At 29.6% G+C, this 25,131-nt stretch overlaps 1 protein-coding gene across 3 annotated transcripts; it reads right to left on the minus strand.

Annotated features, from left to right (window-relative positions):
- Window positions 1-1,017: 1,017 nt before the first annotated feature.
- On the minus strand, window positions 1,018-23,721 carry LOC129960743 (uncharacterized). Of its 3 annotated transcripts, none has more exons than XM_056074356.1 (7): window positions 23,691-23,721; window positions 12,979-13,056; window positions 10,229-11,068; window positions 6,587-6,823; window positions 6,421-6,504; window positions 4,745-4,904; window positions 1,018-1,306 (listed from the first exon to the last, which is right to left on the minus strand). In XM_056074356.1, the coding sequence occupies exons 3-7, from the start codon at window positions 11,052-11,054 to the stop codon at window positions 1,201-1,203; spliced, it is 1,413 nt and encodes a 470-aa protein (XP_055930331.1). In that variant the 5' UTR covers window positions 11,055-11,068; window positions 12,979-13,056; window positions 23,691-23,721; the 3' UTR covers window positions 1,018-1,200. The 3 variants fall into 3 exon arrangements, with proteins under 3 accessions (XP_055930331.1, XP_055930330.1, XP_055930332.1); XM_056074355.1 differs by having other exon boundaries at window positions 23,490-23,717; XM_056074357.1 differs by lacking the exon at window positions 23,691-23,721 and adding an exon at window positions 18,578-18,973.
- Window positions 23,722-25,131: the final 1,410 nt, after the last annotated feature.

Below are 25,131 nucleotides of genomic sequence, written 5' to 3' on the forward strand. Positions count from 1 at the left end.
GAAGGGAAAAGAAAGGATTTTTTTTTTTTTTTTGAAACAGCGTTTATTAACCGGTATTTTTGTCTCTTTCTATTCACTACTGATTTATTACACTTATGAGACTCATGCAGACTATTACTACAAGCAACTGTAGTGTTTAACAATAGAACAAAGGTACTTTTCCATTATACTGGCGCAAATCTCGCCAAGCAGACTTTTTGGCGACAGCACACAGTCGCCGGAACAAATCATTCCAGCGTTACCAGGTTACCAGAAGCGATATTACGTTTGGCGTTGGTTGCCTGCACCGGTATAATGAAAAATTTAAGCTTTATTAGCCAATATCGGACCTACTATGCGCTCTGTATCATTTTTTAATTCATTTATTTGCTCTCATAGAATTTATTAGTAAAAACTGAAAAGAAATGAAAAGTGAATTTCAATGCCACATTAAAAATTTTAAGCCAGACAGAGGAGATAGCAAGAGAGTAATTAGGAACTAAAACAGATTGTAAGAGAACAACCCGAAGTCAGGGGAGATATCTTATGTTTTCTGCTAGCGAATCAGTATCAGATTCACGTTAGATTGACATACAAGTTGTGTAGCCAGAACATTTCTTAGATTTGAGCTCATAAGTGGCTGCAATAACTCCAATTAAAAGTGAATGTTTCTAATCTGATTTCATCGCGTTTCGATGCCTCAGTATTTATTCTGTAAAATAGGCTATGATCTTGCGCGTTAGCATTATTATTTCACAAGCTTTATACACATCTCAATAATTGTAATGGTTATGGTCACGGGGATATGAGCTCTATTTTTCGCTCTCCTGAATGTTAATGGCGTTCATTAACATTAAGGCCGAGAAAGAACTCAGTATTGCATGTATACACGCATGTTATTTAATATTCAGAAAACTTGTAACTAAATGAAGCATCTTTTTATACTTCAGAATGACTTAGTTTTGTAGATTTGAAATTGTAGAATTCACTTTCGATGAGAGAATAGAAAGAAGTGATAATTTTAACTGTTCAGATTTTTTTATCAAAAGAAAAAATAAGTTTAATTATTTCAATACATAAGGTCTTCTAGTAATATAGTAAATATAATATCAGCAAATACAGACTTTACAAAAGTTCAATAACTTAAAAGTTCAAAGTAAAGAATTGTTACAAAGTTTAATAACCAAAAACACAGCATTGTTCGTAGAGTCATGAGAAAAGTTATTGGAATAGTTGCTCGAATTCAGTTTTCCTGGAGATGAGAGCTAAGCTTTCGCTTGCATTTAGATGTCCAAGAAGATCAGGGGCGATAAGTTTCTTTAAGTATCTGAAAAGAGAACATTATCAGGAAGAAATAAAGAATTTTTAACAGAACATCTCAAAAACAGATTCTGATATTACAAAATTCAGTTAGAATTTTTATTTAACAACAGCAGTAGAGAATTTTGATACTTATTTTTCTTATAAAATTTGTATGTAGAAGATCTTCCACGTACACATTTTTCGCAACTTCCTTAGTCTTTTCAAATAAGCGATTAAATGAATTCGCAAGCCACAGTTTGAAGAATCCCATTTCCGAGGATGTAAAATCTTATCCGATTGCGTTTAGTTGTTAATGTAACGCCCACAAAAATGTCACGATGTTGAATGTAACAATGTGCAAAAATATGTCGTAGGCAAGACATATAATAAATCTCGGTATTAATACTAATATGAAATGAATATCAAAATACAAAAATTTAAAAATAAAGATTTAAATATCTAGATTCTTATAGTAAATTGTTATTTCTATTGTGTATTATTAGTTAAGAAAATCAGCGGTTATGATCTCTGTTATTATTGAATGATATTTGCTCTGAAAGAAATATTCAAAGACAATAAGTTGAAGAAGCAAAACATTTTTATAGATAATATATGCTACAAATACTAAATTCCATTAAGAATGTCATTTACGTAAATCCACATATTTTTGCGTATAGTTCTACATTATTTTTAATTTGGTTTAAAATATTTCTAAACCAAAGTTTGGTTATGAATTTTCTGCATCAAAGTCATACTGGAAGGTACTGTCAAACTATCTCCGACGATGGAATCTCATTATGTTTGGGACGCTATATGGCCTAACAATGGTTCTTGCGCTAATAAATCCTTCATACCTACCCTCCATATTATGTGAGATTTTGAAACCAAAGTAGTGTGTTAATGCCTATTCTATAGATAGATTGAATGGCATCTGGGGACGCAATGCATTCATTTCATATTTATATATAAATTTAATTTGGATTTTTCAAATCTATCTTTCTTATTTAATTTAGTAAAACTTTCACAAAATCATTAAGGGATGAAATAATAGTCTAAATTTATTTGAAGAACGCGTAAAAATCGCTAGTAAGAGCTAAAAAACTTTAAACAAACTGGCTTTACTCGCATCGTGTATAGTTTTATTCAATTTACTATTACCAACATCAATTCATCGATTCTATTAATGTGTCTGAAAAGTGATTACTTCTGAAACTAAAAGTTAAAATTTATAAACCTTTTTTACTCTCTCATATACGAAGTATAGAGAACATATTGTAATATACAAAAAATTTGAACTCGAGATTTTGAAGAATTTGCATGTTATAGACCTCCATGAGTTCGAAAAACACATTTTTAGAAAATGTCTGTCTCTTTTTCTGAGACAAAAATTCAGAAACGCTTTAAACTAGATCGATGAAATTTGGTCTTTACACCAAATTTGCAATTTCTATCAAATCTATTCGCAGAAAGTCTGTTGACCCGGTTGTTTAAATATAAGTTAACACGATAACTACAAAACAAATAGAACTAGCTAGGTAAAAAGCGGTACATAGATTTAACATCTATATCGTAGACGTCTATGAAATTTTGAACGAAATTCAACGAGGAATTGAACGTTTGTCGATGTGTTTATTCAGAAACATGTAAAGGCGATAACTCAAAAATGAAATGACTTAAATATATCAAATTTGATATGTAGTTTTATGATGGTAATTGTAGTTAGTTTTGCGTCAAATTTTGGTTTCGATCGGTTGGGAAAAAACACAAATTCACCTTTATTACAGAATATGCGAGAAAGTTTTGGGGAGACCACTTTCTCTGGCTTCACTAGTGAAATGAATTTCATTTTCAGCACTGGAAAAATTATTTCAACAAGCTTCTAAAAAATTAGCTGAAAATTGTAAATAAGCAAGCAATAAATAACGCATTTTTGAATTGTATGAAATGTAATCTGTTTTTATAATAATACAATTGTCCCTTAAGGCATGCCAAACAGGAGGCTAAATAAGATATTTATTTCAATCTGGTACTTTTTGGCGTCTAGTTTTGAATTTATGCATTATTTATGCGTTTGGTATTTTCAATTCAATACCACCGGATGAGATCTTTGAAAGTGAAATTCCATTTGGCAGAGCTTTTAAGGGGCATTTATACACATTCAACGTTTAGAATCAAAAATAATTAATAAATTTTTTTATCTCTATTTCAAATACACTAAAACATCGTTTCTAAATTAGTTATCATTGATTGATGTTTCATTTTTATATTTTTTCACGCACTTTGGCGGCGTAGCGAAATTTTTTTTCTCACCCGCAAAGGAATTTTAGAATGAAGACTAACTCTGGAACTATTCTACTTAAAATTGTTAGAAGAGAATCATTGTATCAGAGGAAATTTCCCATCAGCCAAAATTGAACAAAGCATTCGGCAGCTTACTATAGGTGGTTAGAAAAACCAAACAAGAATACTTCGTATATTTTGTATTACTGGAGCTTAATCAAAATCAAATGCCATTCTGTTCCGGCATTTGATTAATTATCTAATTGTTAATTTTAATGATGTGACCATTATCTAGCTGTTAATTTTAATGATATGGCCATTATCTAGTTGTTAATTTTAATGATGCAAGAGTGTTCTGCACAGCTAAGCAATTCAGTTTTCGTAATTGCTTTTTTCAAGCACTTGTCTTGCATGTTCAGTTATTTTAGATTCGCAAAATAAGCATGATAGTTTTTCTTTTTAAAAAAAAACTACATTTAAGAATTTTTTGTGTTTTATTTGTTGGTTCTGAACTTTTCAAATAATTTTTTCAAACATGTCAAAATTAACAAATATAACATTTTTTTAAAAATTTACTTTAAATGATTTTAAAAAAATGCCTAATGGTTTAAGGTTCAGCAACATCCATTCCAGATAATTCATCTGTAGGCACTTTCTACATTAACATTATTTTGAAAATTGGTACACATTTTTATGCGAACGGGAAAGTTGCATGACTTCATCTTGTGCAATAATGACTTCATCTTGTGCAATAATGACTCCATCTTGTGCAATAATCTAATTTATTAAATATGCTAAATGTAGACAGAATCCACTGAATGTAGAAAATACCATGCCATGTATCCTCTAAGATCTGTAAAATATTTGTGCGTTGCAACCATATTGACCTGTTAAGACACTCTCTTCACATTTTCTTTCAAGCAAGGTGGTTCATTTCCTAAACCTTTTATATCGAAGAATTGATTAAACTTTTAACCAAAACTTTTTAAAATTTTGAAACCACTTCTTAAAGAAATTATATTTTTAAAGTTTAAAAATATAATTTTATTATTAAGTAGCTTTAAAATGAACCACAAAATATTAAATACTCGGATATAGGCGATTCAAGAATTGAATCACCATGTATGAATGGTTAAAAGATTCTCCGATTTTTGAATTCTACCCGTATAATATCAAAACTTACATGAAGAAGAGCATTCCAAAAGTTGCAAATCCAAAAGATAAGAGAAACGTTACTTGCGGTATGCCCGCTTCTGTACAAATTTCATACAAAGCTCGATAGGATGGAATGGACATTAATTGACTCACAAGCATCAGAAAACCAATTCCAGCGTACATGCTTCCTGTAAGTAGATAACGTAGTTGTTACAGATTGCAAGGGTTTCAGAGTTGTGAGAAATTTTATCTTTTTCTAAAGGAAAGTTTTCATCTTTAGGTTTTCTTTAATGTTTAGAATATACGAATAAAATTTAGAATATATGAATAAAATTTAAGTTATGTTATGAAATCCTTGATAGAACTAATGTTTGTTTTTTACTCAAAAGACTGAACGTTTTGAACGTTACAAGATTCTTTTTTTAGCATAGTTATTGTACTGCATTATAAGTGTTTTAAGATGCACCACAAAAACAATGCAAATCGATAATTATTTAATTGTTGATTATACACACATAGGAATTTTTAATTAATTTACTGTAAATGAGTTCTTTAAAAATTTTAACCATTTATTTATATTAAATTATATCATTCCAAATTAGCCTTGCAGCCAATTTCTGAAAATAGATCCTTGCATCTGTTATGACTCGAAAAGCATCACGGTTTAGAAGAAGTCCTTCATTTTTCAGTTGCCTGAAAAATGAGACTATCTGAAATGGGACGCCACAGCATTCGAAATATTTTGATAGTGTTCGAATCTGAGTGAAAAATATAATCCATATTTTTGTTATCATCTAATATTTCTAAATTTTATAAAGTTCCCTGCCACCCATTTATGGAGATGTATTTCTCCATTCATTAATAATTATACTAATTCAAGTTGTAAAGATTTAGCTTCCACTAAATTATCTTACTGATGTAATTTAAAGTTACATCAGTAATTTAAAGTTACATCAGTAAGAAATGTTGTAGACGCTTCGGAAAATTCGCTTTTCCCATCCTCAGCTAATGTCTAGCGCTCATTTAGCTAAAACTAGAGCCGATATTCTATACAAAACAGTTCGTAGTCTTTAAATCTTCATAGGAATTAATTGACTGGGCTTGCATAAAATTCTTTTCAAGTCTCTGTCTTAAACATCAGCCAAAATCTTCCGATACATTTTCCTTATATCTTGAGTGAATGCAATTGATATGTTTAAATCTTTAAATGATTTAAAATAATTCTTGTTGGATGGCAAACTCGGTACACACATCATCCGATTTCTGCCGAAGGAGCCATTAACGGCCAAATGGTGGATAAATGATATGCAGTTAGAAGTTTATTGATAGAAGTTGGGCACTGCACGTAAACTTTCCATATCGAAAAGTCGGACAAATTATTTTCTCAGAATTTTCCCTTGATTTCAAAACAAAATCAGAGATAATACTAAAATATATGCCAATTCCCCAACTGCTATCAATATACATCATTCCGCTAATCGCTTCTTCGGCATTATGTCGATATGTCTCCTCAGACGCAAATCGGATTGTGTACCGAATATCTAAGAGTGATAACAATAGATGTCTGGATATCCCGATAAGGCACCTATATTTCATTTTTTAATTGATTTGAATATTGCTTATCACGGAATTTGTGACATTCAATCACTAAATCCATCCATCTATCATTCAATCAAATTTCATAAATTGAGCAATTGGACTTACCCGTTTCATTACGCTCGATGAGTTTCGAAAGGACGGATAGGATAGATGTTGGAATGAGTAAAGATGCAATACTTATTAGAGCACCTAAATATTGATTCAAACATATTGGTTAAGGTTTTGACACATTGAATATTTCATTTTGATGAAAAATACTTTCCAATCTTACCCATGACAGCTAACCAGCAATTTCTTATAAAAGTTAAAGTAATGCATGATGCAGCAAGCGAAACTGTTCCATAGATGCCAAGTTCTATGTCCAAAACTCGGCACTTTAGAGCTGAATAGATAGAGATCCACAATATGAGAGTTTGACAGCTAGCATAAGTACCAGAGAAAATCATAACGTTTTTGAGTGACATATGAAAAAATTTCCAAAAATGTTGAGTCCACACTGTAATGTTTCCTAAAGTGGGAATAACAGAATTAATAATAATAAAGAGATGGAAACATTTATTTCACTTCAACAAAAAATTAAAATTATTAGAGACAAACAAATGTAAAGTTAAAAAAACATTAAATTGAGTGTTGTATTTGAGCAAGTTGATTTTTAATAAAATGAACGTTTTTAAATTGATTAATCAAAAATCAAACGTTGAGCAATATGCAAATAATAATGACATATGTAAGCATGGAATATTTCGATAAAATAGTATCAAAGCTGTATACAGCATGATATGTTATCTTTTAGATACACATTCAAAAGTAAAAAGTAGGATTCCCAAATATTGTCAGCATTCCTAATATCGCCTACCAAGACTGTTTCTTGCTTTGAGCTGGAGACTGATAACCAACCTCTAAGCTTACCCCTTCTGAAGCCAGGCACATCTGTGTTAATTTGACTTTTCTCTGGGAATTTTCTCTGACTTTAGAATGTGTGAATTAATATACATATTCTATTACATTAGATAAGTTTCAAAAGCTGCTGCTGTAACATTTGAAGCAGCGATAGTAACTGTAATATGCCTCTTTTTTTTTGCGATCCGATTTTGAAGCCAAAGGCCGCCATGTTTGAAAATTAGTCTGTTCCCAATAATGCCTACTTGAGGGCTGTTATAGCCTTAAGAGGTATTATGAACACTTTTTAAATGTTGCCATCGTGACTTGCATGCCATCTTCTGATAATTTTGTGCCACTAATGAATATTTTCTCCAGAAAAAAGATGAACTCGTGGATAAATCTCCTCTTGGAAGTAGTTTAGGATACAATATCTCCGAGTAGGTTTAATCAGATCTCTTTGCCAAATGGATGAATAATTTTGTTTCTTTCCTAAAATTCATGAAAGAGGATCCTATATCCTAAATGTCATACACGCACATACGCAGCATTGATATGAGGGATCATTCTCGCGGAAATTCTGTTTCTCTGATGTATTTACTCCCTCATTCTTCAAATCATATACTAAATTAGACTAACCGTTTATGAAGGTCATCAATACGTACTACACTGAAGATACTGAAAAATTTATGTCCTGCATTCTTTCCTGGCTGCAACAGTTTACCAAATAGCAGAATTGGTAGGATAGATCAACGTAAGAAAGCTAAAATGGGAGGAAATATGCAAGGTTTCAAAGCGACTGGAATTCTGTCTTTTAATCCTAAACTTTTATCACATCAATTATAACACCACTAAGAGATTAATTCTTCACTAGTAGAGCCGAATTCTAATCCATAGCAATCTCTCAATCCATCATTTAAAATATCTTCTAAAAGCAATGGTCCATTGCCCACCCTCACACTTTCCCTCCACAGCAAGTATTCGAGCAAAATCTGTTGCTCTTGTCAGTGATCCTTTCAAAACCCCTCAAGCATTTTATCCTAAGGTTTCGTTAACTTTTGGAAAACACCAAGCAAAGCCTCTAGAAAAATCAAGGAAAAAAAGTGAAAGTTTCTTTCTCTTTAAAAGATTATAAAAAAAATTCCATATGTGTCGGTTGATGACAACGACAGTAGTTATGACGTAAAAAATAATGACGTCCAATGTTCAATTTATAGATGACTTTATTCAAATGATTATCATTGAGAAACTTGGTTAAAATACTCAACAGCTGAAAATGGTCTCTCGAAAAATTCAATCAGAGAAAAGTAAAGAAAACAAAAATTTATGACTGTGTAGAATGCCCCTGATTGTATTTATAATTATTTTTATAATGATGCCGTTTTAAGGAAAAGTGATGAAATGGTAAGTTAAATATATTCCAAAAAATATTAAAAGTTGTCTTGTATTACTTTCGTTTTGTTACGTCTTTATTTTTATGTTAATATAAAGAAAATATAATCTTAAATTAGACGTTACTTCAACACACTTTAGACCTAGGCGGTATTAATATCATATATTGGGTGATATTAGGAACACTATTTTTCATAGGAAAAAATGCAGTCATGAAAAAGCATTTTAGTGTGTGTGTTAAAACCATATGTTGGAATTTTAATTCAGTTTATATCTAGATAACAATCTAGATAGTAAATTAGAAATACCTTTAGACAAATGGTACATGAATGGTTAAAATAATGATTAAAGTGAGCAGTATTTGGACCTCCTACTTAATGTATTCAAATGTTTTATTGAAAAGATAATCCTCACTTTCAGAATTAATTTAATAAGAATCTCCTCATATAAGGATGCATAAAATGATTGACTTTAGTAGAAAATTTAATTTCCCCAGCTAATTCAAGATTTTATATTCATTAAGTCAAATGGCTATTTATGAAAAGTCCTTGTCAAATGTAAACAATTTTAATTAAATGTATGAGAACTACATATCTTCAATTGAATATAAAAAAACAAATGCTTATTTTATCAAGCAAAAGGCTTATAATATTAATAATGCTTATTATATAAATGCTTATAATACAAATGCAAAACAAATAACAAAATTCTTATTTTCTCCAAAACTTTTCAATTAGAAAATTTTCATTGCTCGAACTTAATAAACCTCTGGTTTTAAACTGATTTAAAAAACTATCTGATAACAAAATCGCAGCATTTTTAATCACCAAATTAATGAATATTAATGTGGAAAATTCAGTATTTTTTTCTCATGAATATTTTAATAATGTAGTTTTAAATCATAGCATTCTGTAAAGGTTCAAATCATCAATTAAAAAAGTATAAAGATTGATAATATTAGTAATTCTTTAAATTTTAATGACATGCTCCTGATTTTCTATTACATGCTCTGCAATAAAAATAGGCTTTTCACTGAATATAAGTTTCATGGGGATGATAAACTATTCAAATATTTTTTGTACTTTTCTTTATTGAGAGCAGCACAATGTGGCAATAATTTTACCATGTTATTATTCATGTTTTTTTTTTTTTTTTTTTTTTTTTTTTTTTTTTTTTTTTTTTTTTGCTGAATGGCTAGAAAAATGCATCTTGATCATTGTTAGTTGGAGCTATTAAATATTTAGATGGATGATCAACTCATCTAAGTAATCAATTAACCAAATTCAAAGTAAAATCAATTTATATAAAGGATATAATTTTCAGTTTCCAAGAATTTCAGGATTTTTCTTGCATTTTATACATTAATTTAAGTGCTCAATGTCTGCTCTAATATTATTTTTTGCTCTTAATTGATATTTCTGCATCATATTTCAAAAGACTTTACGTGGATTTACCTGATTATAGAAATTTCTGTTTCTCTGAAAATGAAGATAAAGTGTAGATATTTATTAAAGACTAATGATAATAGCTTAATTTTACGTACACTTCCGTTTTACATTTGAATACGTAAATTTAAATAAGTACAAAAGTTATTGAAATATAAAATCTCTACATTCCGCATTGATGAGCATAAAAAGCTTACCGTACAAGACGAAGCTGTAAAAGATGAAAACTGTACACAAAGCGATAATAAAAAATCTCATATTATCTAGTCTTCTTTTAAAAACACAGTTCACAGTATCTGATACGTTGATCGGAGTCAAAAGATTTGCCCAAGGATTTCCCTGGTAACTCCCCAACACAAAAACTGATTCCACCACGAATATTTTAATATATATTAAAAAGTACACCGTGAGAAACATTCGAATGGAAATGCCAATTAGGATGAGCGTCCGGAAATCAAGAGAAATTTTTATCGGATTGAAGAAGTATTGAAAAGCCATTTCAATCACTGGTAAGAAGTTTATCATTCCAAGGAGTAGTCCGATGAACCATGTACGCAGGCGATGATCTGTGGAGTCAGTGAGGTAGCACAAACAACCGAGTCCAATCAAGACGGTACCACCGCAAAATCCATGAACAGCTTCCGAAAGCAATAACATGTTTTTAGAGGCAATGGGGACATATAAAAGAACCAGCATAAGAATATCCCCAATGATAGATCCCACGAAGGGAAGAGATAAAAGAACTTTCCTGCCATGTTTGTCACTCCAAGCTGCTAGGAAAATGCATGGAAAAATTGAAACTGTGTTGTTCACGATTAAACACTTGAATATGTAATCTGACACATTTTCATCTTGGAAGTAAATGTCTGTGGTATTCAGTAAATCCGTTGAATTGTCACATGTATTGGTTCTCCGACAAGTGTCATACACTATAAAAAGTCGAAAAAGCTGGAATTTCAACTTCTGAAGAACAGCAAATACTAAAGTTGTTCCAATAACTCCAAATTTTTGATAAACTACCATTTTACAGCACTTACCTGAAAAAGAAATGCTTTAATTTGAAAAGGAAATTAGTATATATTAATAAAAGTGCATAGTCTGAAAATGTTCCTGAAATCTTCATTAAAACTATATAAAAATTAAATTATAAGCATGATACAGATATAATAGTTTCATCTATTCAGATAATTTTGTGAAATTACTTCCAATTGAAGATATTTAGAATTTTAATAATTTATTAATATTACTTTAATTTTCTAACTTTTATTTACTATGCAATCAAAATGGACAAATATGTTTCTTTGTTCGACTGATAAGCAAATTTTACTTCTTGCTATCTTTAAGTTCTTACAATTGAGGAAGAGGTTGGATGGCCTAAGCTTTCGATTATGAAAGACGATGATTTATTATCTGTCTCTTTCGAAGTCTATTACTAAATAAACAAGCCTTCAAAATATCTCTTACGGTTATGGATTTATACATTTCTTGCCAAATTAGTTGAAAATCCCATCGCATTTAAAATAAAGCTCGAGTTACTTGGGAATATTACTTTGGTAAACCTAAGCTGGAGACTTATGCGACAACCAATGACATTTAATAGCTGTAAACCTTCTTTTCTGATTTTTCTGTTCTTTTATTTATTTGTTTATATTGGGTTTATCTTTTTATCATATGTTCGAACTTGTGAGTTTTATTTTGGGCATAAATTTGGGACTTCGTGTATTTAATCGGTTTCCTTGCTTTCAAGACCAGACGCTCGCAAACTTACAAATCCCCCAAAAGACAACAAATATATAAATAATAGAGTTTTCTATTTTCAGTTATCCAGAGGAATAAGAAAGAAAAATTGAAATAACTACAATTTAATAAATTTCCGTTAGTGAATAACTGGAGAAATAAAACAGGCTTGATCTCATCTAAATGTTATCAAGATGGAAAAGGGATAAATTTATCTCTTATTTATGCTTTTGATAATTTTCATTGTCATGAATGTTTTTAGTTCACACTATTCCCTAGATATTTTTAAAGTGTAACTTCATAATTTCAATAGATAATTTCCTCAAGGTCAAATAGAATTCTAGAGTTATCATTTTAAAGATAGATAAGTTATTATTTGTATAAATGAAAAATAGAAATTATACTTCCTGGTATTTTCTTTTTGAAACATTTTTCTTTCAAAAACTCTTTTTACCAGATGTAGCAATATTAGTGACCATCAAGAAAAATGTTAAAGGTTTTAATTTCTAACATTTATAACTGCTAATAAACCTTTCTATATTTTTAACATTACGTTAATTTTCATTCGTTTCAAACTTTTAAGGGTTTTTTAAGCATTTGAAATCCCTTGTATGTATTATCTTTTCTGAAAATAGAATGCTATCTTTTTTTTATTGAAAAAATACTTAGTTGTAAATATTAATAGCTATATTCTGGTTAAAGAAACTGAGAGTTTCTTCTTTCTTGTTTGGTGCTTTATGGCCAAAAAACCATAGATAGTCTAACATTTTCAAGAAAATAGATTTATATTAACCCTTCTCAAGAATAATTTATATAAACATTAATATTACAGGAGAATAGCAGGCCAGAGATCTTAAATGGACGTCTAGGACTAAAAAGTTAAGAGATGCCCACTTTTTAAAAAAAATTGTGACTTCATGAAAACTTTAGTCAATTATTTTTTCAAGCATTTTGAGCTTCGAAATGAAATTCCAAGCTTTAAGCGAAACATGTAATGAATAATAATAATAATAATTGAAATTATAATATTTACGGAGAAGCTAATAAAAGAAAAGAAATGTTGTTCACAAATTCGAGTGTAAAACTTGAAACCATTTGTCCAAAAAGAATCCAGAGCTTTCTAGCAAGTTTTTAAAATCTCTAAGCTGAGCACTCATACTTCCAATTCTTATCCTTATTAAATTATCGCTAAGAGTAAAAAAATACAAACCATTTATTCATTCATTGAAATGAAGAAATTTGATACACAGCAAGGATTATATCCGACTGAATTTTCAGGTGCAAGACCCTGAAATAGAATAAGTTGCGATTCAAAATTTATTCAATAGTAATTAAATGGTAGAAAGTTGAACTGATAATACGTTTACGAATGAGATGCATATAAAAAATTATTTTACAATAAAACTTAAAATATTGAAAAAAAAAATTTCCAAGAGATATCTCTTTAAGATGCAAGAAAAACTCCGTATATAAAACCATTTCCCTAATAAGAAATTCTAAATTAATATTCTTGGAGTGAAAATATTTTAAAAGAACTTCTAAAATATTTTCTTAATATAATAATATTGTATAATGTAAAATATTTTAATTCTTCTATAACATTTAAGAAATTTTTATCATTTTTCTTCCATATGCATTTGTTTTTACTTTTTCAGCATCAGGTATTTTGAAAACACACCGATTACTTTATAAAAATTTCATCTTTGGAAAGAAAGGTTAAATGCCATTAAATAACTATATATATATATATTTTAATCATTGTGCCAAAATTTATGACATTTTAACTCTAAATATATATATATATCGCTCTGACTTTTGATTCATCCTCCAAAGTAAAATATGCGCATTCTGCAAATAACATTTTGATCACTATGTTCAAGCATTGACCGTGAGCCATTGAGATAACTAAAGCATTTTTTTTCACTGGATACATTTACCAGGTGTTTCTGATTTGGTGAAGAGAGAATTAGAGAGAGATGAATTAAAGAGCTAAAACTGAACCTACTTTCAAAGAAGTGCTGCTCATTGCTTTATTTTCTTAAGCTGATTTTTTTTGTGCATTATTTTTTTTCCCAGAAAGTTAGTAAAGCGAGAAGAATACATTGCTAAAATGCTAATAACCTTAAATTGATACAAAATGCTATGTTTTTCAATAATATTATTTAAAATTTAGAGAGAGTTTATTAGGTTACTTAAATTGTATGTCTTAAAATGTCTACCATTTGCTATATTTATAAATATATCTTACAAATTATTGTCTAAATAGCAAGTTGATGCATTTTATTAGTTTTCCTCTAGTATAAAGACGATATTAACAATCTATTTTGTAATAATTTTTTTTTGAATTGATAGCTGTAGAACTTTGCATAATTATGTAAGCGGATTAATCAAATCTTTACGTAATAATCTCAATATTTCTGTATTGTTCCACTCATAAATCTTTATGAATATGCGTAGTCTTTTTTTCTCTTTTGTTTCATAAATTAGTTTTTACTAGTGTTAACATTCCAACATTCTATTATGCTTCTCTCTTTACTTTCTGACTAATTACATTTGTTGTCAGTTTTGATAATGGGTCATAAAGTACTAGCTATAAAGGTAAAGAATATATTTCTTTTCTGTTTCTGGTGGGAAGATTTGTAGTGAAATAAAAAGTGGCAACACAAAAAATGAAAACGGTTTTATTCGATTATTAAAAATGGCGATAACGAGAACTAATATGGGCATTATCGTTTTTTAGGTATATTTTTTGCAAAGCATTACATGCAGAATTGTGTGTGATTAATATTTTTCACATCAGAAAATTTGTTTCAAAAATCATGATAGTTCAGAAAACAAAGGAACCATAAAAAATAAGAAATAATTACAAACACATTATATATATATGTAATAATTTCAATTACCTAAATAATTTTCTAATCATTTGAACTCCGGTTCATTGTCACTTTAACGTTGCGCGAACTATTCATTTTCCCACGAGATCAAAATGCTGAATCAGCAAATTTCTTTCTAAAATTATACAAACACAGAATGTTTTCTCACGGTCGCTTTTTCATGCCTTCTGCCTTCCTAATCGGTTTGCTGCACTACTCTCTGTATCGCCTCTATAAAGAAATCATGACAAAGACTGAAAATTGGATAATTTCCTTCAACTCATGAAGAATGAAAATGGTTAAGAACTTCCACGACTGTTTCTTCAATTCCTGTATATATAAATATATATATATATTTCGCTTCCAGCCATTCGTACTAAGTCCAGAATTCGATTGAAAAAAAAAAAAAAAAATGCCGCAGTAAAATGACATTATAACGGATTAGAAACACTTCAAATAACCCCGGCGTAGCGATAGAGGACGGAGAAAATAATTTAAATAAACTTTTTGAACTAGTAGAGTAAACAAAGTACATAAAAATTAATTATTTTCTTTAAATTTATTGAAAGCTGAAGATTCTAATTAATCACAGTCAAATTCGTTATTTAAAATGGCTACATGAGTTTTGCATCTGTATTTCTATTGGTCATTAGGTCAATAGCTATGGTCTCATCTAGCCGGTGATTTTAACTAGACTTTATGTTGTTTATATTCAATAAATCTCTGCATGGTTCTTGAAGACACCACATTTATTAAACATAGGAAAGAAAAAAACACAGGTCGATTTCGCACACAGTATCACGTTAGGTAGTTCGCGGGAGTAATGAACCGGAATGAAGCCAGAAGCGTATTCGCACAGATATTCTTACGCGAGGAAAAATTGTTCACTCGCTTCATTCCAACATACACACCTCCTGCGAGTGATATTTTTCAAGCATTTATAATAATATACATAAAAATTATTAGGTACACACAACAGTACAAAAAAAAAAAAAAAAAGAAATTAAAGAAATATTTTTCACAGAATATTTTAACTTTTCTTCCCTTACAGCTTTCATAAGAAAATTTGTAATCAACCATTTTGTTTGAACATATTCTAATTTAATTACATTGTTTTCCAACAAATCTTTCACAAAATGAAAACGTAAGTTTATATGTTTTGCTTTATTTGAAGACCTGGTGCATTTAATCAATTGAATTGCTGCTTGACTATCTAAGGTTGCAACATCACTTATAAATTGTTTACAATTTAACTCAGTTAATAAGTTTACAGTCCAAATAATGTCTTTACATATTTCAGAAATGGCAAATATTTCATCTTCACATGTTGAGAGACTGACGCTTTTTTGTTTATGACATTTCCATGAAATTAATGAATTACCTAATAGAATTACACCAACAGAGAATGATTTGCCATTTTCTGCATTCCCCCAACAAGCATCAGATCTTAAATTAAGAAAACCAAATTTACTGTTATGAAACAATTTTTAATACTTCGAACTTATTAAATATCTTAGTACTCTTTTAGAGAAATTATTGTGCCTTTTTTTTCTGGTTTATGATTAAATTGTTGAAAAATATGTTGTTACAAATGATAAATCAGGCCGCGTTCTATTAACTAAATATAAAAGTTCACCAATTAATTCTTGATACATCGTGATGTCAATCAATTCATTTGTAGAAAGAAAACTCTTATCTTCTCCTTTTACAATTGGAGTTTTAACACTTTTACATTTTTCTAGATTATGTTTAACCAATAATGAATGAATAAATATATTCAGACTGACACAAACTATTGCCACTTTTATGTTTAACAATTTCCATACCTAAAAACTTACCGGTTTTTTTTTCATGCACTTCAAATACACTTCTGATGCTATTTATAATCTTTTGATACATTTCATCATTATTAAAAATTGGCTAAATCGTCTACATACTACATACATAATATAAAAATATTTTTACCAACAGTTTAATGAACGCACAATTGTCAGAAGCCAGTTGCATCAATCAAAATTTTTCTAATTCACCTTTTATAGTCATATATCAGTTTCTACCAGATTGTGGTAAGCCATAAATACTCTTCCGCAACTTACAAACTTTTTTTTTATCTCCAATTAATTTTTCATAACCATGTGGAGGCAACATATAAACAATTTCTTCAATATCACTATATAAATATGCAGTTTTAACATAAAAGAAAAATAATAAATTTAATTTAGATGCAAGTGCAATTAACATTCCGAAAGATTCAATGTTTACAACGGCTAAATAGGATTCTGAATAATCTTTGTTTTTTATATGATTAAAATTTGCTGCTACAAGTCCCGCTTTGTATTTTGTTTCACCAGAGTTATCTTGTTTTAAAGAGTATACCTATTTGCTTTTTATTAATTTTCCCAAACGAATCAAATTCATTTTTCACTGCTATTTCCAAGTTCTTCCGATCGGCATTATTTTTTGCTTCTAAGTATCTAAGTAAGTATTTGGAATGTTATGAGTGGCATTAGCTGACATTTGTTTAGATTTGAGACTTTCCGAATGTCTGCCTGGGATCTGATTTACGATATTATTATTACTTGACTCAACATCTGGTATTTCGTTTCATCGCCCATGGCGGGGTCTGTCTGGTACGAAGTTCTGCTATGGTATAGAATGGATGAGTCACTATTCTCATCCTCTGTCGATTCGGCAGGGATTTCTAAACTAGATTTCACTTTTATTATTATTATTTTTTTTTTTATTTATCTCACTTGTTGCTAGAGAAGTTTCTACTTTCGTTTTCCCCAAATAAGTACTACCTTTTAAAGATTCATTGAATTTAACTGGTCCCTCTTCTATTATTTTTAGGATTTTAATGTCATAAATTCTATAACCCCTTCTTACTTTAGCGTATCCTAGCATTATATCACGTTTTCCTGAAACTTCAAATTTATTTCTCATTACTTTCGGAATTTGAAAATAAGTCACACAGCCATCGAATTTTTTAAGATAATTTAATTTCCGTTTTCTACCTGTCCAAATTTCAAGGGTTATTTTTTCTTTTCTTTTACGTGGAGTTACATAAGACACTTGGATGCTACAATTAATGGCTTCAGTCCAAAATTTTAATGGAAGCTCACTTTCATATAATAAAGATCTAGCCCTTTCTAAAAGGATGTGGTTCGCTCTTTCAGCTTTACCATTACTTTCACTCTTGTATGGAATAGTTTTTTCATGACATATCCCTGAATTAGCAAGATAAGTATCAAGTTGTTTATTTACAAATTCTAAGTCATTATCAGTTCTTAATTTTTTAATTCTTTTATCAGTTAGATTTTCATATCTGGCTTTAAATTGCCAAAATATATTAAGTACCTCATTTTTATTTTTTAAGAAATAAGTAAAATACAAGTAAAAAAAATCCTCCACCAATATCATAAAATATTTTGTACCACCAAATGATTCAGGTTGAATAGGACCATGCAGATCAGCATGAATTAACTCAAGAATTTCAGAACTTTGATTTACGTCAACATTAGGATATGAATTTTTCTAGTTATCTTACTTATATCACAAGTTTCACATCTAAAATCATTTATATCATTAATATCAATATAATCTTTCATTTTAAGCATATACTTAGGATTTAAATAACATAATCTGTCATGCCAAATCTCATAATTACTAGTGGATTGCTTAGAAAAGTAACATTCCAAATATAATTCTAATCTTTTGTTATTTTTAAATGCTTTAATAACTAGATTATTATCTTTATCAAAAATCAACACACAATTATTATTTGATTTAATTTTACAACCCTTATCCATCAAACAAGTTACTGACAATAAATTATATCTTAGTTCAGGAATATAACTAACATTACTAATAGTTAAATTTGTAGGATTATTACTCATAGTTTTTGCTTTGTTTCACACGTAATTTTAGAGTTTTTACCTGATAAATAAATATCCTTTGTTTCAGGGATTATTTCTTCAAACCATATACTGTCTTTGGTCATGTGACAAGAAGCTCCACTGTCCAGCAAGCATATTTTATCACTTAGGCTTTCTTAATGATATGTAGTAAACACATTATCACTAACACTTCGTTGTTTTGTTGATTGTTTGACATGATGTAGCCTATTTCGCCTTTGATTATTTTCATTACATGGAGCACTTCTCGTATTTTTATTTTTGTAAAAGCAGTCCTTAAGGATATGATTTGGACGTCTGCAGATGGAGCAGAGTCTTACACCTGAACTTTTGTTTTTTTCTTGAGTAAAACACTTCCGCATTGATTCCTTCAGAGCGAGAACTCGCCGGCGAATAACAGGTATTTTCTTCTCGTAAAATTTCTAGTACTTCATCCATTGACTTGTTACTTTGGGTTTTGAGAATTTCTCGTACTTTAGAGAATTTTCCTTTCAGCCCGCGCACTGTATTATAAACGAGCTCCCTAGGTATGACATCCTATCCTAAAGAATGACACTTCATAGCCATTTTTCTTGCTTTGGCAACATAATCGTTTCCCGATTCGCTATTTTTCATTTGAAGATTTTTCATTTCATTGCCGGCATCATTTACGATCATTTCATTTTGCGGTCTTTTGCTTGACCAATGAATGTTGACTTTATTTTATCCCAAAAAATTTTTGCATTTTCCTCTGCTGCGAATTGTAGGGCCTGTTCGTCTGACAATAATAACTTAATAAAAGTAACGGCGCCAGAATTTTTCTGATTTCATTCTGCTGCATCTTTTTCATTTAGATTGTCTGGTTTCACCGCGGATATCACAGAGTCCAACTTTTCAAACTCAGTGCTGTCTGTATTTTCAATCCCTAAATAAAGTAATTAGTTCCATTAAGTTCAATGACATTTAATTTCTCCATGCTGACAATTTTGTTTCAGACAGTTTCGTTTTAGTTCACACAGTTCACTTAGAATTTTATCGAACCAGAATCACGCTGTGGTACAAATTTGTTATTAATTTTCAATAAATCTCTGCATGATTCTTGAAGATAGCACATTTATTAAATATAGTAGAAAAAAAAAGAACACAGGTATTGTCGGTTTCGCACACAGTATCGTGTTAGGCAATTCGCTTGAAGAATGCACCGGAACGAAGCCAGAAGCGTCATCACACAGATATTTTTACACGAGGAAAAATAGTTCACTCGTTTCATCCCAATACTTTATTTTGGGAATAAGGCTTATATTGCGAACATTCTAAATGATAATGCTATTAGTTGTTTTTTTATTCAGCCCTATTTTCGAAGAAAAACTAGCTACTCTTTTCCTAACTGAAAAAGTAGAATTGCAAAGGCATACAATTATCATCAATTGATTTACATTAATAATTTGCAATAAATAATTTTGTGTGTGCGGAACATAGCATAATTTTCCCTTCAAGCAAAATATAGTAGGCAACTTATATAAATATTCCAATAGTATATATTAAATATTGTTTAGATTCAGAAAGATATTGATATTTCAGTAAGTTGAATTTCCGCTGACTTTTCAGAGAGGTTAACTGATGAAAGATTTTAGACAGACAAAAAATATACTAAACGCCCCTTCGTACTTATTAACTAAATACTTACCTAAATACCTTACAAATGAAATTGTTGTAAATAAGGTATCATAAATAATAATAATTTTATTACGTCATTTCCTTTATTTGCGCAAACATCGCTGACCTTGCAGATGTGGCAATAATTAATATGAAGTGTAAGCTATTAATATGAACTGAATACCAAAAACATTAATGGGATTAATTAAAACTACAACGCCTCTCTTTAGTGATGGATCTGAGTTCAGTTTCCTTTTACAAAAATAGCATGTAATTCCTTCAGAATCCAAAGTAGTGGAATGAACTTCCAAAACTAGGGGATAATCTTCTTCAAAGAGTAACACAGGTTTGTGAAGCAAAAAATACCCAATTTCTTATTATTAATTGTCACATCTGCTGGGTAAGCAAAACATAAAAATACTATAAATTTATTTTATTCTGATATGTTATTGCAAAATTCTCATCGAATCAACAGAGCATCGTAAATTTGACTCCTTTTCTTTATGCTTAAAATTGTCTGGATTCTTTATACTATATAAAGTATATCAAGTTATTCATAGTATTAAAATTTTAATATCATAATTTGAATAATGTTATAAAATTTACTGTCATTTATGATACCTAAATGACTACAATCTAAATTTTTTATTTGATTTATAGTAGGAATGGATATTTAGCCTGTTTCTAACCTGCAGAAAATTCAACTTAACAACTCGAAGATCAAATTAAAAAAAAAAGATCACTTTATGAAAATCTATCATCTTTTAACTTTTCTTAAGCCGCGTTCCGACAATCTGTGAGCGCCTTGAGACAGAGGCATTTTGTCCTCGTTCCCCTCTCTTGTGGTTTTCTGGGGTTCTTTGATGTCTGTTCATTTTAACTACAATTTGAAGGAAGCTCCGGACCTACGTTCACAGACGGGGTGATTCAACAGTGGGTCATTTGGCAGATTTACAGCCATATCCGCAAAGGTCACAGGTCGTAGGAACGCGGTTTTAGAGAGTAACCGAAACTCAGGTCTGACTGAAGACAGAAAAGACACTTTGAATTTTTAACTTCGTTTTATTCCATCCCAGGAAGCATGATTTATGTACAAACAGCAGCGACGAGCACACCAACACAGAACGACACAGAACGAAATGAGGAAAAGCTCATGAAGGATTTATCCCTCTGAGATTTTGATAGAGATTTCTCTACACGTGTCGAATTAGGTAAGGGAATTATAGGGATCTTTTAGAAGAATTTGTTTAGGCCAGCAATTTTTTATCCCTTCACTCGGAGCGCGTGAACCGCCGACCTAAGCATTTTTACAAAGTTTATGTTGAATTAATTAAATAGAAAAAGTAGAATGGGATCAGGAAATAAGAGAGTATTTTAGAATGAAGTTGATATGGGCTAAATTAAACTGAAAGTTATGAAATTAATTAAGTTTAAATTAGATTTTAAAATATTACTATATATATATATTTAATATAATATACTAATAATATATTGTCAGATTATCTAAAAGTTTCCTGTGAATTATTTGAAATTATAAATGTTATAAATATGTAAGGGAACATTGGAGGCCTTCTAATACATCCTCTATATTCTCTTGAGTATACATGTTATTTTCACAAAAATGCATGCAAGTTTTATTCTCAGCAAAGCTAACTACGATGAAAGTTGCAAATCATTATTAGCTTCCTACGGAACGAAGTGATCCTAAGTCATTTCATTCTTCATCAATTTCTTACTGGTTATTTTTCCCCGAATCTTCACTGTAAGATTTGAATTCATGCATATTCTTTGCCTAGTCTAACCATAGGGCAATTTACCAAAACTTTCCGGAGAAATTTTAAAAAATGGGTAAAAAAGAAAATGTCCAGACATTTTTTATCAAACAGTGTAGAATCGAGTAGAGATTTTTGATCGCTTCCAGCTAAAGAATTAGATCCAAAAATAGTGTACAAATCTAGAATTTTTATATCAAGACCACTTATAGAAATTCATTTTTCTAGCTTGAAAGATTTTGAATTCGCATGGATATGAATAGACAGTCAAGCAATTGAAAACTGGTAGAAAATTTAGACGTACAATTCTAGAGATAAAATTATACGTGAAATTTCATCCCTTTAGTTTGTTGTGCTTTAAAGTTATCATGTTCACATGTGTAGACAGTTAAACATTTACATTATGGTGCAAAGATCACATGTCAAATTTCATTCTTTCCTTTTTTGCTTTCCTGTTGTTGTTTTTTCCCCTTGAGATATTGTGTTTACAGATAAACAGATATAATTTCAAAATTATTATTTTGAGCTGGTAAAGGTCAGGAACATGGAAAATCTTGAGGTTAAATTTTATGACGATTATAAACTTTCGATTTGTGTACTTCGTATGGACAAAGAAATAAGTAAAATATGCAATAACATCGGAATTTTGCATGATGTTTTGAGTCCACAAAATTTTGTTATATAAACAAAAGAATAATTAAAAATATAACTGTCTTATTTCTGAAACTTTCATAATATGACTATACTTTAGGTGATTATTTGCTAAAAAATCCTTAATTACAAAAGTCTCAGGGAAACCTACTTTTATCACCCTGTGATTTCTGAAATGCTACGAGCAGGAAATTTTTATTGGGGCCAAAAGAATATTTTAATCCTGGTAAAAATTATACTGTTTAATGCGGCTCGTCAAATAACGTTATTAATGTGTTGGTATATTGTGAGCTTTCCGAATACTTTTCATTAGGAAATAAATCGGTATATTAAAATCATATTTGTACAGGATATTTAATATTCAGAAGGCTTTTTTGATAATACACATGTCACGTTATTAAATATAAAAAATTTTCATTCTGCTCTTAAGAATGAAATGGAATAATAATTTTTTGTATTGAATTTGCAAAAAAGTAATCTGTTTATGTAGAAATGACATGTTAGAAAGCTGTAAACAGATGATTATAGTATTTTGTAGCTTTCATAAGAATTAGAATATCAAAATAAATGTTTTTAGTACTTATTTCATTAAAAAAATATTTTTAGCTTTAATGAATAAAAATCATTTTGAAGGATATCAATTTCCATTTTTTCTCATAATTAATTTAAACTTTAGTCACCGTCCCTATGTATAGAATAGGAAGATTGTTTTGGAATTAAATCAACTCAATGTTTCGTTTGTCGTGCAATAAATGGCATGATAATGAATTCATCACTTCATAAATTATATGTCGAAAGATAAAAAGTAAAATATTTAAAAATTTAAAGCAAAGTATTCTAGAAATTTTTATAAACAGCAAAAATTAGAAGACTCACCTTTAGAAATTGATAAAAATAAACTCAACTTTTAGTTCTGAAATATCATCATCTTCAGATTAACTAACTAACAATTATCACAAAATATCATTCGAAATGAAAACGTAGAGCGATTTGCTTGGAAAGTATCATCAATTGAATCTGACATGAATAATACACATACCACCATTTGTTATCATAAACAGTTTTGACGAACTTTACCTTTTGTATGCTGCTGTTGACAGAATCGTTGTGAAGTGCAAGTAATCACTAAAACATTCTTTGACGATTATTTATCAGGCTAAAGTGAATAAATCTCGACTCTTAGATAACAATAGATGATAGTATTTCCGGAATGATCGTAAAATGATGCTAGAAGTCAAAGATTAAGTTTCACTTTGTTAGACAAAAAAAAACTAGTATATTGTCCGAGGGACACAGTCAAACTCAGTTGGGGAAAACATCATCGCAGAATATTTTGTATAGTTTTTCTTTTGTTTGGTGGCTTTTGTAAAATCGGAGTTTTTTGAAAATGAAAAATGTCTCTGTGATTGTAAAGAAATAACTACGTCCTTTCATTTTTTTTTTTTTTTGAACGCGTAATTTTCCGCATTTTTTGCTTAAAACTCCTTGCATTCAGTTGCAATTTTAATAATATTTATAATTAATTTAACCTGAATGACTATCTGATTGGCTAAAATATCTTTTAAACAGCATGTAATTATTTTTATGTCGTTTTTACATGAATTTTGTTTTAATGTGTAAAGCATATATATGATTGTTATTTACTCCAAATAACAACGATCGAAGCAGAATTTTCCAATCAAATTTAGTTTCTGATCCATTCCTTGTTAATTCAGCTGGTATTAACTCTAAGAACCTGCCATTCTATCATTTCAACTATTTACTAAGTAATAAAAGTACTCAACTATTCAGTTTCTTGCGTTTACGGTAATTCAGTAAACGCAATTCAGCTTCTTGCATTGTTTTGGAAAAGAAGTGTGGCATGTAATGAATTTCCATTCGTTACATCTAATTTTTTAAGACTACTTTTTTAATTTTTTTTTTCAAGTTTTAATTAACTACTTTTTGTTTGCGTTTAGATGCCGATGTATTTAAAATTTCAAGAATTTGAAAACTTCAAAATTTTGATTAAAAAAAAGCGGCTCGATTCATTTTCCTTTCATTTTTCACACCTAACTCCTTGGATATGTTTTGTTGACTAACTTTAATAGACTTCAACAATTAAAATACAGACAACTCCCGATTACTAGAAATTTAATTCAAGTTCCAACCTTTTTACTGTACTTCTTCCTTCCTCCCTTCCTATTGTATGTATTTCTTTATAAGAAATTCAATTTTCATTCTAAATGAACTTTTAATAACTGTAGCGTTTTGGACATAACTTTTCAAAATTTTATTTATGTATAAATTGTCACATAGCATTTCTCCTCTCATTTGTGTTTTCAGATATGGCTTTCATTTCGAAATATTTGCCAATTCCTTGATTGTTCAATGAAGCCTAAAATTTTGACAATTTCGAAATAACAAAAGCATAACCCTCACATTCAAATAAGCAATAACCACTTACTTCTAAGATTAAAGAATGTATAGATTAAAGTTTTCAAAGTCATAATGTGATGAATTATTTGACAGACAATGT

This window comes from Argiope bruennichi, chromosome X2 (genome assembly GCF_947563725.1).
Source record: "Argiope bruennichi chromosome X2, qqArgBrue1.1, whole genome shotgun sequence".
Classification (NCBI taxonomy): domain Eukaryota; kingdom Metazoa; phylum Arthropoda; class Arachnida; order Araneae; family Araneidae; genus Argiope; species Argiope bruennichi.